Source organism: Cavia porcellus, unplaced genomic scaffold, assembly GCF_034190915.1.
Source record: "Cavia porcellus strain 051 isolate PalLab524CR breed Dunkin Hartley unplaced genomic scaffold, mCavPor4.1 scaffold_29, whole genome shotgun sequence".
Taxonomy (NCBI): domain Eukaryota; kingdom Metazoa; phylum Chordata; class Mammalia; order Rodentia; family Caviidae; genus Cavia; species Cavia porcellus.
This window is the reverse complement of record NW_026947512.1, coordinates 23059033-23075256: the sequence shown is the minus strand read 5'-3', so window position 1 is coordinate 23075256 and position 16224 is coordinate 23059033. Positions and strand designations below refer to the sequence as shown.

The window sequence follows — 16224 nt, the reverse complement described above, 5'->3', positions numbered from 1 at the left end:
TAATACCTCCAGGAGTTTCTTGCATATGTAGTCAACTTCTTAATGGAGCCAAGGCCCAAACTATGGCAACCTGAAGAGGGGGGTGGACCCCGGGCCCTTTAAATCCCGCCACATGGAGAACCTGGGCTACAGTGCAGAAGCCACAGGCCTGCGGGCCCCTTCCCTGCCAGTACCGGGGCACTGGCCCTCTTGGTCTCACTCTCCTTCCACACTGGGAGCTGTTTTCCACTCAAAGCAAGTACACATTGGGAAGGCCAGCTTCTCCCTTTCTCGTCTGATTCCCAGCAAAGGAGAGACAGTCTCTCCAGTCTCCCTGGCCCAGATGCATTAAAGAACCTCCACACTTTCTAAAAGCCTTGTTGAAACGATGGCTCCATTTTGTTTTTGTGGTGCTGGGAATCAAAGCCAGAGCTTCAGGCATGCTAGACAAGCTTTCTCCTGCTGCCACATCCCCTGCCCCAAAGGCACTGCTTCTAAGGAGGTTTCCTTTAGAAAATCTCATGCTATCATCATTCAGCAGTACAGCAGGTACGGGAGTGGGTTTCAAAGTCAGAGAGGTTGGAGTGTGAGGCTCTGCTACAAGGCTTGACCAGGGTGACCCTGGCCAAGGACCTAAACTTCTCCAAGTCTCAGTGCTCTCACACTTCCAGCCCTAAAGCATGCTCTTTTGTTGGACTTCTGGGCCAAACTTTGCCATAAGGCAAGCTCCATGGGATCTAGTTTTTTCTGGATTATATCCAGGGAAAGGAAATCAGCATTCAGTATCCATGGCTCACTAGCTGACCTAAGGCTCGATTTCCACACCTGTCAAATGGGACTACTTTTCAGGGGTCATTGTGAGGATTCAATGTATTTATTCCTGTTGGGTGATTAGCACAGTACCTGGGCACAGTGGGTACTTGCTCAATGCTGGCTAGTGATGTCACACAAGCCCCTGAACACTTCAGCAAACCCACAGGTTGGAAAGACAAGGTCTAAGAGTCTGTGTTGTCAATCTAAATCACCAGTGTCACCACCAGAACACAGCTTTCCAAGGGATGCCCCAGCCTCGGGCTGCCAGCCCACAGGAAGTGGGATAAGAGACCTATCTTACCAGGCCAAGGTTCAAGGTGTTGTTGTCATCTTCAGGCATGGGCAGGTATATAGCCAGAGCCACACAGTTGGCAAAGATGGTGAGCAAGATGATAGTCTCGAAGGGTCTGGTGCCAGGGTTAAGGAGACCCCCAGTGAGATGTGCAGTTCATAGGATTGAGGAGAAGAGCACTTAGGGTCAGTGGGGACTGTGACTACAATGTCATAGGGATGGGGCTGTTCCTGGGGACTTGGGCCACAGGGTCCGTCCCTGCTGTCCTGCGGGTTCTTAGCTGGGGACCTGGCTCCCTTTCCTCGGGAACAGGTAACTTCCTCTTAGACTCCCTGGGGACCACAGGGCCAGAACCTGGCTGAAACCCAGGGGTCCTTGCTTTTCCACTCCCATTGCTGGTCCCTCCCAAGGAGCCAGGACTTTCTGAGACAGTGGTCAGGCAACCCTCTGAGGGGGTCCCTCAGGAAGATGGGGTGGCAGGGAGCAGATGCAGGTTTGGGTAAAGCTCCCACAGGGCAGGCCTGGAGAGATGGAGAACAGAAATGAAATTGGGATTTTCAGAGTTGTGTGCTACACCAGTCTAAGTGTGTACTCACTCACACCTCCTGTCTCCCTGACACAGGGTCCTGTCTTTCTTGACTTGCTGATCCGTTAGAAAGCAAGAGTTCGGGGAGGAGTTAGGGGTGGAAAAAAGGGTAGGTAGTGTGTGGTTTGGTGGGAGGGCACGGAGAGGCATCCTACAGGGTGGGCTGGTTTGAAAAATTCCACTTCCTTCCCAAGAAGTTCCAGTGTTGAAGAATAGAGGAGGCCTTGTGACAGAGGCTTGTGATGGGAGGAAGCTTGGAGGAGGGAGGAGGCACAAAAGGGAGAGGTGGCCCAGTTGGCCTTCTCTGACCAGAGACAGACAGAGGGAGAGGCCTGCAGCCTGACGTGGGGAGCAGGCTGACCTGACTCCACTGTTTTCTAGTTTTCCCTCTTCCTTTCTTCCGAAAGGCAGCTGGAGGGGGCCCTTCTTCCACAGCCCTGGAGAAGTATTTCAGGCATTCCTGTCTCTCTCAGAATTCACTCAGCACAGGCCTCCTCTCCTCTGTAGCTTCTTCCTCCTTTCCCCAAATAACTCAGATATTTTCATCCTCCTCCTCCTCCTCTCAGAGCTCAGGCAAATGCAGACAAGCATTTGAAGTCCCTGTACCCTGGGCAATAAGTCTGAGCCAAAGCAGCCATGTTTGTGGGCTTATGTTTTGGGGCTGCTAAGTGCAGTCCCTTCCTTCAAATTCAGCTCTCTTTTAGCTCTGTCCCCAGCTGGCCCTGGATCCAGGGGAAGCTGTCCCTCAACTGTCACATACTTCACTTTGGCTCCTCTCAACAAAGGAGATGACATTCTCAGAGGGGCCATAGTTCCCCCATGCCCACCAAATACCAAACTGGGACCATGGCTTCAAAATGCAGAGGCACCCCATGGTGATGTGGACTGGGGCACAGCTGAAAACAGTCTCCTTGACATAACCCCTTCCTCAGAAGGATGATGGTCTCTCAGGTGGGCTGCCCATTCAAACCCCAGGAAGCTCTCCAAACCCAGCCCTGCTTGCCAGCGTGGTGGGGGTCTTCCTCGCTTCCTGAAGGCTTCTCAGGCCCTGCTGCGGCAACTAACCCCAGTCCAAGTCCTCAGCCACCCGACCCTCAAAGTCTGCCCTTGGTGACCATCCTCACATCACACACAGTCCCCCACTGCTGACCCCCAAGGATACTTCCATTCCACGATGCTGATGCAGGCCTTCCTCAGGGGGTTCTGCAGAGTCAGGCAGAACAAGGCCCGGGGCGGCCGTGGCAGGATCTCAGGAACAGGCTTCTTGGGTTGTTTCTTCTTCAGGCTCTCATCCTGGGGTGAGGATGGCTCCATGGCTTCCCTGGCAACCTCGAGTTTCCCTGCTCCCCTTCCCCACTGCCTTCTCCTCCCTGTGTCCCCAATGCCCCCCGCCTTGGGGACTGGGCCTGGCTGAGCCCGTCCTGCTGAGCCAGCCTGGCGGAGGGCAGGGCTGGGGGTGGAGGATTAGTCTTCCTGCTCCCAGTGAGTAAAATTAGCCTCCACTGGCTCCCTACTGCCCAGCCTGAGCTCCTGAGGCCAGGCAGCTGTCACTCCGTCCAGCCGAGCCACTGACAACCCAATTCGTCCCCCGAGGAGGGTGGGGGAAAGGAACTTACACACAGGCCTAGGATGAAACAGGGGCACTGGTGACTGACATGAGGTTTCAAGGCAGGGGTAACAGAGTCTAGAAAGGGGAGACAAAGGGGTGCACCTGCAGACTTAAGTCTGGATCTTGTGGCACTGTCTTGAGAAGGTGCTCAGCGCAGCTCCACAGCACCCCCTACCCCCATCTCAGTACCTGCCGAGATCTGTGCAAGCCTCTGCTCATCCTCACCTCAGGCCTCTGTCAGGCAACAGTGAACCCTTCCTGGCTGGGGTGGAAGGTTTCCAGGACAACCACGAAAGTGCTCGCCACTGACCCCACACCTGCCACACTTTACAGTGACACTAGGCCTCCTCCCACCCCTAACTGCACAAAGTCCGAGACTCTGCACTGTGCTGCATGCAAGCCCTCAGCACATACTAAGCTCTGTACATGTTTGTTAGTGCATGAGCTAAGAGCACGCCCCAACACCCTAGCCCAGGTGCTCTGAGATGCGAAGATACATGAGAAAGGAGCCGGGTTCAGGGTCAACAGAGACAATGGTTTAGAAATCACAACACTCCACAGTCCTTTTATTTAGCTCTCTGGTGCCAAAACAGTGCCAACAGACCCAGAGGCTTGTAAGCCTTAGAGCAGAAACTGCACTCAACCTAGGAAAACCCTGGAGAAGGCCACACTCAAAAGCCGGGGTGTGTGTGTCGGGGGGGTGCAGTCACCCCCCATCCGAGACGCCAGAGAGATCCAGGAGTGGACACGCGTGGCCTCTTTAGAGCATCTGAGACGCTTTCACGGATGGCCAGAGCATAGTGCACTGGGATCAAAGCATGGTTCGGTCACTTCCAGGGGGTTCGGGGAAACAGGCCTGCCCTGCGATGACAGAGAACAGGGCAGAGCCTCTAGAGCCGGGCTGGGCTCTGAATTTCACCCCAACGCAGGCTGACGCCAAGCAGTAGTCTGACCCAATGAGTCAGTCCCAGGTGGCCTCCTGCAGCCCAGGACTGGGGGAGGGAGGTGGGGAGATTGCTGCAGGCAGTGCAGGCCCAGGTGTGGGTGGGTGGGGGCAATGCGTTCTCGAGGTGCTCACTTCACTGTGCCTCACTCGACATCTCAGGCCCAAACTTGGGTGGGGTTGGGGTGGGGTGGGGTGGAGAACGCCACGGACCGCCAAGCTTTAGGCCCCCGCCCCGGGAATGCGGGAGAGGGGAGCATCCTCAGAGTCCGGGGAGGCCGACTGATCAATGGCTGGATTCCTCTGACTCAAAGAAAGGAGAGGACGAGAAGCCCGAGGATTCCGACGGCTCGGGCACCAGCGAGGGGGGCGCCAGAGCCTCGCAGTCGCCGGGGCAGTTGGGCCGGGAGTCGGTGGGCGGCCCGGGGCCCGGGGTGCCGTCCGGGGCCGCGCTCAGCAGCTCCTGCAGGTACTTGATGTAGCGGATGGCGGCGCGCAGCGTCTCCACCTTGCTGAGCCGCTTCTCGGCCAGGGCGCCCGGCAGGTGGCCGCGGAGGCGCGCGTAGCCCTCGTTGACGCACTTGACGCGCTGCCGCTCGCGTTCGTTGCGCTTCTGGATGAAGGCGGGCTCAAAGGGGCAGTCGTAGACCCCGAAGGCGCCGGGGAAGGGCACGTAGGGCAGCACCCCAGCGTAGCCGTCGTAATAAGCTGCTTCGGTGGGCGCCGGATACAGCAGAAAGGGCACGTTCCCCAGGGGTTCAGCGGGGGGCAGCGGCGCCTGCCTGGGCGGGGGCACGACGCCCAGCTGCATGCAGCTAGGGGGACCCACGGGCCTCGGGTCCACCAGGGCCCGGCAGAAGTTATTGTTCATGGTGTCGCGGGGAGCCAGACCCTGAGTGAGAAGGTTCCCGAGTGGCCCCTGCTAGGGGTCTGCCCAGTTCTGACCACGGGGACGAGTCACATCGCCAGCAGAACCTCTGCAGCGCTTGCTAGGGCCTCTTTTTGTCCTTTGGAGTAGCTTCAGGGGACTTTCTAACGCGAGCCATTGCCCTGGAGAAACGTGGTCCCTCGCAGAGGCTCAGCAGGCACATATTCCAACCCTGCTCATGGTGCTACAGATCTCTGAAGCCCTTACCCTACTCCACGCCACTCACGGGTGGGTGACAGGGCTGAGTGCCCTGCTTCCTGAAGCCAAGCATGGGCACTTCCTACTGGCACCAGCCGCAAGCCTCCATGTGAGTGTATGTAGGGGGATCTCCAGTGTCTGGTTCTTGTTCCTGGCGCACTTTAGGGATCCCCAGGCTGTCTGAGGGTCCTGTGTTTACAGCAGCTGTCAGGAGTGCACCCGCTTAACAGATGGGGTCTGGGGGAAGTGTTTCTAAAAAAGAGAAGAGAGAACTGAGTTAGGGGCTTTTTTGCATCCCTCTCAGCCTCAGGAGGGATTGTAGCATTGAGAGAGGAGGCAGTGTCTTCTGGAGAGCTGCGGATCAGGGCTCAGATCACCTCTTAATAGTTGGGTAGCCCTCCTGGAGCTGTGGTTTCCATAAAGCAAACACTGAAAACCTCCTTCACAAGAGATCAACTAGATATGAGAATCAAACATGGCACAAGGTTATTCCAAAACACCTCCTACAGGATCTGGCTGAAACAAGTGTCTAGGGTTTCCTTCGCAGCCTTTTCACTAAGTATAAAAATGCCCAGTTACATCATTTCCTTTGAGAATTCCGATCAAGTTTCATCACTGAGCCTCCCAGGGCCTAATATTTAAAAGGGGCTCAGAAATGGCCAATTAATCATCAAGACTGCAGCAGCAATCACAGGTTAACCCTCGACACAAGAAACTCAGGTAGTGTTGGCACTTTCAAAGCCCCCTGTCCGGTAGAGAGTCGATGGCCAACACCTTCCCTGCCCAGACTGTGGGAGTCCCAGATACACCCTCCATCCTCCCTCGGCCTCTCTTCATAGAGGGGTTTATTCTTCCGCTGTTACATTCCTAGAGCCCAGCCCAGGCCTCCGGCAAATAATAATGTTCCACAAACCTTGTTGAATACCTGAGAGGGAATCAGGCAGGGAGGTGGGCTTGTCAGGGTGGGACTTAATTACATGTAACCTGTCCCAGTCTTTAGGAGGTTGTTATTTTAGAAATAATTGGTCTGTGTTGAGTTCAGATGCTACCAAGCCTCATCACCAGTGGTTATCAAGTGTTGCTTCTAGTAAGCCACTCAAGTAAGCCATCTTGTCCCCCTCTCTTGTGCATGTCCTGGGTCCCTAAATGCTATTTTAACACTTGTCAGGCTACTACTGTTCTTCTCTTGTTTACTGAATGAATGCATGGGTACTGCGTCCCACAGGAACAAAGCAGTGTCAAGGCTTCTCTATGAGACAGAAAGGGGCCAGCTGTCTCCCTGATGAGCAGGTCAGTGGCAGACTCAGGTTCCCAGGAGTGTGTTCTGTGCCCTCCCACCGTTGTCTTTTTTGCAAACCTCAAGCCTGTTCCCAGCTAGCTCTGTCTTCCACGCTGAATGAGAACCTAAAACAATCAAGGATTCAAAGTATCATGGGACTTGTGCTCATTCTCAAGTAGAAGAATATGCAGGAGATGGCAGGACCGATTCCCGCGTGCCTCCCCTTCTCCACAGCCTCTGAGGGCTCCGCAGCATTTTAAAGAGGAGGTTGTGGAAGATTTTCTTCCCCAAAGGAGTGCTTGTTTCCATCAGGACCCTGATGCTTCCAATACTTGCTTATTCCTCACATTGACCCTGACTCTGGCTTTGGGCCTCTGTGCCCAAACAAGGTTGCTTTGTCCAACCTTGTCATCCATAGGAGAGAGGTAAATATAGCTTCTGCAACACAGTGCAGAAGCTCCTAACAGCGGCTTTCAAAGCTGTGCATTGTGAGATTCATTCAGAGCACCCAGAGTGGGAGACAGAGCTGGGGATTTGCTTTTTTGGTGCCCTGCTCCCAGTGCCTTGCTCAGTGCTGGGCATGTAAAGGCTGCTCAAAATACCTGCTAGCAGCCTTCTTCTGTAGCAATTTGGGATCTAGATTCTTCTTTCCAACATGGTGCCCATCTGGTCATGGTCAACTTTATTTTTTAAAATTTGATCTGACAAAGGTCAGAAACATATTTACATTAATGACAATTTTAATAAGTATAACAACCTCTGCTTGTGCTTCAATACACATAGCTTATTTATTTTTAATTAATTCATATACTATTGACATTGTTTTCATAAAACTGGCTCAGACAAAAAGCCTCATGGCAGAACTGTGTGTTTCTCTATGAGTTTGGCCTTTACTATTAGAACAGAATGGATAACTTGCCAGGGAAAACAAGTGGGAACACATCTGTGAGTGAATAGTTCCTTCCTGTCACAGACACTCTTCCCCGTACAGAAGCCCAGCGAAGCTGTGGAGCCCATCATTACTAAGCAGCATGATGCTCTGTAGCACTAAAGGTCTTCCACAAACAGGGACTACACCAGTGCTGATATAAAGCAGTCAAATAGCATTGTCATGAAGTACCTAGAATCACAGCTATTGCTTATTATTTACGTTATGTAAGACATTGCTAAGTGCTGATTATGAATCATCTCATTGATTCTCACACCATTCTTGATCATATTATCCAGCTTCACAGGTGAGAGAACAGATATAACACAGAGGTTTTAAATCAGTTTCCCAAGGTGCCATAGCTACTAATCAAGGACCAATAAATAATCAACTTTCTCTTCTTCCCCCAATATTTCTCCTAGTGTCTTCACCTCTGATCAATCAAGAAGGTTTGCACTGATCTAACAAAAGTATCTGATTATGATTCCTATTGGATAGGAGCCCACTGCAGAGTAAAGATATTGCTCTGCTGTGGCAGGAGGAACATGGCAGGTCACCCTGGTTATCCTTGGGAAGATAAATGCTCCGTGGAAGATGTTCTTATCAGCATGGTAAGGGTCCTGTTCTAGGAAAAGGGCTGAGTCAAGCAACAGGAACTTACCGCCCGGGAACCCCTGTGCCTCACCTTAGGAAAATGGAGCAGATGCCCTGGCAGGACGCAATTTGTCAGCAGCCTAAACCTACCCATAGGCAGTTTAGTTGCCAGCGTGGAACCAGCTGTCAACAGCGCCGCAGTGCGGTGGGAAGAAGTAATGTCAGTAAACTGTGGGTGAGGTTCCCGGTCCTGACCCCATGGGGCCGTGAATGGAAGTCCTTACACGTCTTCCGGGGTTGTGTAAGTCCCGGGGTGTTCTGGAAAATTCAGACTAAGAAAGGACCCTCAGGGAAGAACTACGCGACTTTCTGTCAGTCTACTAAATTTGTCCCTCGAGTTTGTGAAGGAATTCACATCACTTTAATTTTCCGTATGCAGATAAAATAGGTACAATTAAATGTACTTAAAAAAAATTAAAAACAGTGCATTGTTTCAGTATTAGGCAGCTTACAGGATACAAGAGGGTCTAAAACAGCGTGTAGCAGCTTTCTCCTGACACATTAACCCCAGCGGCCACTCTGAAAAGGCACCGGAGACACTGCTTCACCTGGGCAGTGGCAGAACAGGTTAGAGTCAGAGCAGGCAGAGTAGGTCAGGAGGGCCTGCGTCGGGCAGCAGGTACCAGATGTCCTGCACACAGCTTTCTCAGGAAGCACGCTCCACCCACCTTTCTCTTCATGCTCACAGCATGGGCACAGTTGTGTCCCGTGCAGTTTCTATTTTGTTGGAAGTCAGCTATCACCAGATATTGTGCAAAGAACTTTATAATCTTCAATCCACTGTGCAACAGAGAGTAAATTGGCAGTAGTGGGGGGGCACCCCCCAAGGCCTTGATTCCAGTGCCCTCTCCTTCTAACTATGCAGCATGTACTATCTGCCTCACCAGCACTAGCCCCTTCTTGTCATGTGAAGCTCTAATTGTGACCCCTCCTGAAGGATGGGTGGCATGCAGTTATAACCTCCTGTAGATGGCTATTATAACTAGCCTACTGACCCTTGTCCTAGCCTCCTCCTGGGTGCCCTGTGTTTACTAGGATCCCTCTCCCCAGTCTTATATTCCTGCACCTCGCTGGCAAACTATAAACACAGGAACTCTTGTCTTATACTTCGGCTGTGAGACACACAATTCAGGATTAATAAATGCTTGTTGATTGACACTGGTAGGACCCCCTGCGATGGGCTGAACTTTCATTCAGCAAAAGCAGATAAGATCTTTGATAGACAACATCATTTACTTTCTTTATCTTTCTCACTGCTTTCAGGGGGCTACAGCCAGAGTGAGAAGTCTGAGATCAGAAGTTCGCTGCACTTGTCCCTTCCAACAGAATACTCCTGGCTCCAGAATTAGCTTGGGTGAAAGTGAGCTCATCACGGTGCCTTGCTTCCCCTGTGTGTTGAAAGGTCCTCTGCAGGGGCTCAGCTAGCGCTGCTCCCAAAGCCTCCTCAGTGCCCTGAGGAGTGCCCAGTCTGCCTCGGTGCCCTGAACCAGGAAAAGGGCTCAGAGCCCAGCTTGGCTTTGCAGCATCGTTTCCCACGTCCTCCTGCCTCCAGGCCAGGCAGTCACTAAAACCTTTTCCCATGCAGCCCCTCAGTTCAGTACTCAGGGCAACACAACTGGGAGTCACCCTGCTGGCAATTCACAGGGCACAGTTGCCTCCTGGAGGCCTGGGGAAGTCCAGCAGTTAAGACACCTGTCTGCCTTTAAACCAGAATTTCCAAGTGGACTATGGAACATGTTTTTTTAAAAATCCCTAAACCTAACATCAACTAGAATGTACTTCAAGAAATTCTGCCTTACCAGCTCCAGAACAAACCCTTTTTAAAAAGTTATGATGTGTCACCACCTCTGTTAAGGGTCTACCTGTTGGCCTGTATTCCTAGGACAATCTCTCCACTCTTACTGTGCACATATCGCATACCTCCATATCCATATTGATCGAGTCATTTCAGGATCTTGGTGAGAATGCATAGGGTGTAGCATTTGCAACCATGGGGTCAGGCTAAGGAGACCAGGCACCGTGAGATGAGCTGGTGTGCACCTTCCACTTCCACCTCTGGGTGGATACACTCAGCTCCCTTCCTTGGCCTCACCAAACAAGGCCCCACACCTGGTAGCGCCATGCACTGATCTTGGGACCATCCCTTGTCCCTCAGCTTTGGAAACCTCTGATTGCTCCCAAGCAACCTGTCTGTAGCCACTGTCACCAAGAGGAGAGCATCACAGAGCTTTGGCATCCCCAGGCCAGAGGTTTAGCTCAACAGCACAAGCACCTGCCTGGCAAGTGCAAGGTTGTGAATTCAATCTCCAGTACAAAACAAAAACAAAAACAAAAACACCACCAAAACAAACAAACTAACTAACTCAGCAGAGTCCCTCTCCTTCTCCTCTGTTCCCAGAAGCAAGCATTTTGGGCCAGGAAATTCGATCCTGGGTACCAAACAAAACAAAACAAAACAAAAAAACAAAACAAAAACAAACCCTCCCCCAAAAAACAAAAAACACAGAGCTTTGGCACAGAGTGACCCAGCCATACCCACAAATAGTGTCACCTTGCTGAGAATCTCTAAGAAGGGAAAGGAGGTGCGGAAGGGAAGGCCGGTGTGGATCAGGTGCCTGCTGTTGTGTTTAGTGCTGTTTTCTTAACCCCATGCAGTCCTCTCACTCAGAGGACGTGGGCATCACTGTTTCTGTCTTACAGAAGAGGAAACTAAGGCTCAGAGAGGCTGAAGAACTGCTCAGGGTTACACAGCTTGGTTGTTGTTTACCAGGGTGGTTGGGTTGATACATGAGGACCTTTTTGGGCAGACAGAGGTCTCTAGCTTTTTATAGGATTCACGATTGTTACAGGATTTTGGAATGGGGATATAGCTCAGCAGCGCAGCACCTGTCTGTCAAGTGTGAGGTTCCAAATTTGATTCCTGGTATAAACAAACAAGAATCAGATCCAAGATCTCCCAGAGCCAGAGTTGGGTGAGTGGCTTGGTCCTTCCTAATGCCATGACTATAATCTGGTATTTGCAATGCTAAGTCACAGGAAGACGTTCTCAGAGGCAGCTACCTCCATTCCCCAAGAAGGATACCAGGCCCCCACCTGTGAGCCTCCGGGGTGCTGGGAAGAAAGCCTCAGAGCACCTCCTTGCTCAGGACCAAAGGGCTATATGTCAGTAGCCACGCTGAACACACACCTTGTGTTCACTTGTATGCCAGATATTGTAGTAAGCACCCCAGGATTCTCACTAACCCTTCAGTGTCAGGACGGATACTTTCCCCTGCTTGCAAACAAGGAGACCAAGGTCCAGAAATGTCAAGCATCTTGCACAAGGTCACACAGCTGGTACAATTCAGAGTTAGGATTTATACCCTGACAGTTGGTCTCCTGAGTAAGCGCCGATCACTATATACACAGCAGAGCCCAGGCCTATCCGAGAGGTGAGAGTAAAAAGGAAGCCAAAGAAAGGACACTGCCCACCCGACATGGGGGAAGGGAAACCTGCTGTGCTCCCATCTCAGCCCTGCTCCTGACTTTCTAGAGCTGGCAGGAGTGGACAGTACTGTCCAGGGCTGGGGGCAATGACCAAATGAGTAAGCAAAATCTTTTTGTGAACTGCAGAGTTTCAGACAGAGACCAAAGGGCTGTCATTGTTGACCTTTGTGATTGTCATTTTAAAGGTAGAAGCCACCACCAGGTATGATCCTCTTTCCATGTGATAGCAGACAATGTAGGGACTACTTCTGTAATATTCCTACAAGTATGCAATGAGCTTTGAGGAAAATGCTTTTACGCATTTATCACCAGCAGAACTGCTACATTTACCTTCAGAAACAGTGACCTGCTTGCTGCTGGCACCAAGAAGAGCTTAGGATTTGGAGCATGCCTGGACCAGGGAACAGCTAGCCCTCACATAAGACTTCTCCCATGCCCATCACCAATGTAAATGACACACTTGTCTGTGTGTGCACGAACATATAGACATTAATTTTCATGACAAGGTGACTACTGTTTTATAGACAAGAAAGTTGAGATACAGAGAGGTAAAGTAATTTTCTCAAGGTTGGACTGGGGATTCATGAGAAGCTTGTGAACAATTTGGGGCCAGTTAATCATCATCGTCCTCTCTGGGGGCAACTGCTTCTCAGCCCGGAAGAAGGAGGAAAACTGAGGTTCAGGAGACAGAAAGTCCAATTCGTACCTTACTCTTCCTTTGCCCTATTCTTTGCTCAAAGAGGAAGAAGCGGCCATGGTTTAGAAGCCAAGCCAGCTGGAATCATGACCCCAAACCACCTGGCAGTGTGTGAGTGTGACTCAGTGGACAACCAAAGAGAACTACCCCTTACCATGGATTTCAGCAAGTAGGCAGATCTTTGAAGGAGTCCAGCAGCCCTGGTGGACGGGGAGGGAGCACCGCAGAATGGAGTGGGGAGGGCGGGGTTCAGGACTGAGCCTGATCTCCCGCTGGGCTGTTACCTACTCTGTCCAGATGCACATTTTTCTCATCCCTGTTCTGAGCACCACTGGCACAGGATAGGTGCTCACAAGTACTTTTGAATTCAATGCTTATTTTTAAGAAGGACAAAGAGAAAGGAAAAGCATCCTATGGGCACCCTGAAGGCATGTTCAGAGAGGGCCAGGCAATTCTGGGGAAGAAATCAGCTTTGACTCCAGAAATTCAAGCTGGACTGGAACCTCCCTTGGTGTAGAGCAGGCAGTCTTGGAACTGGGGTTACAGGCTGAGAAGTCAGGGAGGTGCATGTTGGCACTAGTGACGCTGACCCCAGGTGCTGCCCAGTTGTCCTCTGGGACTCTGCTCTGTGAGCTACTCACCATCACCATGGCCATCTCCTGCCCTAGCCTCCTGATCTGGACTCCAGGGCTGACCTAAAGCACAGAGACATACTCAGGTGTATCTCACGAAACAACTCAAGGAACGGAGGAAGACCTTAAAGGATTCTCTCGTTTCTCCACAAAAGGAGTCTCCATGTAGGTGATGTGTATTCTGTGGGGGGAAAAAAGCCCTTCAGAATACACGGAAGAAAACACTGAGGTTGCCCCAAACTCAAAGGTCTATTGGCTTTGGTCATAGATACAGAGAATTGCTGGGTAGAAAGTGATCACATGCTACACAGTTTAAGGGATCATGGCACCTGTCCACAGGGAGGGAAGGGAAGAGCAAGAAGCAACAATGTTGAGCATTTGTGATGCGTCACACACTGACTGTCATCTGAGTCTCAAGAGGTCCCTGCCATGTCCTCAGCCCCCTCCATGTATAGAAGCAGAAAGCAAAAGAGCTGAGACCTGTGGCCAGATTAGTCTGTGTCCCTGCCTTCTCCACCCCACCCTACCCAGGTTCCTCGAACGGGGCGGCCAAGGTCCTTGAAGCTCCCTGCTCATCCAGGATGTCTCTGGGATTTTCCCACCTGTCTCATGTGATCTCTGTATCTCCTTGCACCTTGGAGACAGCTGGATATGGCTTAGAATCAGGCTTCGCTGATTACAGCCATAGGACCCTAAGCAAGCCTCTTCTTTCTCTTCCATAGCACTGACATCCTTGGGTCAAGATCAAGGAGCTCAGGGCCCTAAGGCTACTCCACGAGCAGCAGGCACAGTGCATGTACAGGTTAACTCCTTGCCCTGAACTTGCCCCGTATTAACTCCCTGTGCGCACTCCAGATTCATCTTCTGAAAATACTGTCCTGCAGACAGTTACTACCTTCCTTCAGGCCACATCTCCTTGCTTGACACATAAGGTTCACAGGGGGCTGCTGGTCCCTTTATCCCCAGACTGTTTGCCTTCTCGCATCCCCACATCAGCCGGCCTGTCTCTGCATTCTCTGTTCTTCATCAGCTCCCGCCTTTTCCCCTCAAAGCCTGCTTTCACAAGCTCCCTCCCTCCAGGAGCACCAGCTGTGCACCTTTCCCCCCAGCCCAGTCCTCCTCCTCCTGGAACTGTTTGACTCTCTCTCTGTCCATGCAACCTTCTCCTTTGTCTAGTCTTTCTTTCTTCTCTGAATCCTAAAGCTTTTGTGTGTTGGTCCCTCATTAATCAAAGTGTCTTCTTGCCTTGCCGTGTTTGTATCTTGCTTTTTTAAACAGTAAGGAGTTCCTGGAAAGGCAGAATGGCTCTCTAGACACCTCTGCCTCTGACAGGGTCCAGCACCACACTCCATAGCTTTCAGCTGTCCAAAACTCAGGCTCTGGTGGAGGAGTGAGCCAATCTTCAGGCCTACAGTCCTACGTGAGTGTCACGGACCCCGTACATAGTTATGGCAAAGCTGCCACTCTCACGAGCCACATCTGCTATTCCTGATGTCTGTGGTGGAGCAGCCAGGCAGAAGTCAGAGGCCTGAAAATACAAAACTCATCCATGCCAGCTGCTTCCTCCAGGAGCAGGGTGAAAAGCACAGGCATCAGTGGGCTTTACCAGAGTGGAATCTTTTTTTTTTGGTACCAGGAATCGAACTCACGACCGACCTCACACTCACCAGGCAGGCGCTTATATCACTGAGCTAAATCCCCAGCCAACAGAGTGGAATCTTGAGTTGCATCACTGGGAAGGAGAGGAGATGGCTCTTCCTTGGACATCTAGCTCTTATTTAATCTCCTCAGGTTCACTTCCAGGTAGTAACTTTGTACCCCTTTTATAGATGGAGAAACTAGCACTCTGAGAGCTAAAGTGAACTCGGGGAGATCATACTTCCAGTAAATAGTAAACTTAAGAACAGCAAAAATAGGCACAAGAATGTTTGCCTCCTGTGAATGAGGCTGTGGGTTCAATCCACAGTACTGTAGGAATGGAGAGAGACAGAGATAGAGAGACAGAGAATATGTAGAGAGAGTATTTGCCCCGTACTATTAGTCCAAGTGCTTCTCTTGTCTGATTCTCACAATAGTTATATGAGACAGATACTGTTATTAATCCACTTAACAGTTACTGGAACAGAGACCCAGATAAGCAGATGGGCTGTAGTCATACAGCTGCTAAGCTGAGCCCAAGCAGTGTGTCCAGGAGGCCTTGGCCCTAATCATTACCCTGCACCTCTCAGAGCTGGCTCAGACTTACAAGTTCGGCCCTGGTTTAGGCCCTCGCCTGCCTGAACCCGTTATGTTTTTGCTCTTTCCCAAGAAAGCCTCCTCTCACTGATTCCCACCCAGAAAATCATTATAATCTCTGGACACTGACAGGCATCAGACCAAAGCCAGTGGGCTCTTCAGGGACAGCGCAGGCTGATGGCGATGGCCTTGGCAGCACAGCTAATCTGCCCTTCTCCCCTCGGAGATGGCAGGGCTATCTCCTTCCCTTTGGGTAGGAGAGTCACTGAGGGTGATTGAGCCCTGAGTAAACAATATTTCTGGCCTCCCTCCTCTCTCTATTTCAGGACCCAACTCCGACGCATCCCTCAGCCACCACGTTCACACGGTTACCGGTTGCTTCTCTGGGATTCGCTCCTCCAGCGCAGCTGATCCCAGCCAGTGGTTCTCAGGGGACTGCAGGACCTCCCGAGCAACCTGCCTGCCCTGCAGCACCTGCGGCGGCCTCTGCCTGGCTTCCCTGCCACAGCACCAGGAGCCAGGTACACTTTACCTGATTAAGCTTCAAACAGCGGGCGACACACCCAGAAGGGGAGGGAGTAGGGGTGGGGGTGCCTCTGATCTGGGATCAACTCCCAAAGAGGAGAGAGGGCCATCCTGGCCTGCTGTGATTGGCTGCCCCGAGTCCAGGCAAGAGACACACAGCTCCTGGCTGGAGCCTAGGAGAAGCACAGATGTTGTGCCGGGGGGAAGGCCAAGGGAGGGATGATGCATCTATCAGCTCCTGGGGTCAGGGAAGCACAGTGCCCTCTGCAGTGATAGTCTGCATCTGGAAGGGTTTTGATTAGCATTAGGAAGTGCTGGGAACACAGAGGGGTCTCTTTGTGGGAGGAATACTGATGGTCCAGGGAGGGTGACTACCTCTTGAGTGGCTTTCATAACACCAGGTTGGGAGGCAGGGCTGGCAGATGATGACTGATGGAGGA

At 51.7% G+C, this 16224-nt stretch overlaps 2 protein-coding genes across 5 annotated transcripts in view; both read right to left on the bottom strand.

The window, feature by feature from the left end:
- Positions 1-3146, bottom strand: part of Cacna1s (calcium voltage-gated channel subunit alpha1 S) — a 61503-nt gene extending 58357 nt beyond the window's left edge. For all 4 annotated transcript variants that reach the window (XM_063240291.1, XM_063240292.1, XM_003474847.4 and 1 more), the window contains exons 1-2: positions 2833-3146; positions 1094-1199 (exon numbers count right to left, since the gene is read on the bottom strand). In XM_063240291.1, the coding sequence (XP_063096361.1) occupies positions 1094-1199; positions 2833-2984 (258 nt within the window). In that variant the 5' untranslated portion in view covers positions 2985-3146. The remainder of the gene's footprint in view (positions 1-1093; positions 1200-2832) is intronic.
- Positions 3147-3816: 670 nt separating this feature from the next.
- Ascl5 (achaete-scute family bHLH transcription factor 5) lies at positions 3817-15812 on the bottom strand. The gene is made up of 2 exons (XM_003474696.3): positions 15632-15812; positions 3817-5600 (listed from the first exon to the last, which is right to left on the bottom strand). The coding sequence occupies exon 2, from the start codon at positions 5091-5093 to the stop codon at positions 4509-4511; it is 585 nt and encodes a 194-aa protein (XP_003474744.1). The 5' UTR covers positions 5094-5600; positions 15632-15812; the 3' UTR covers positions 3817-4508.
- Positions 15813-16224: the final 412 nt, after the last annotated feature.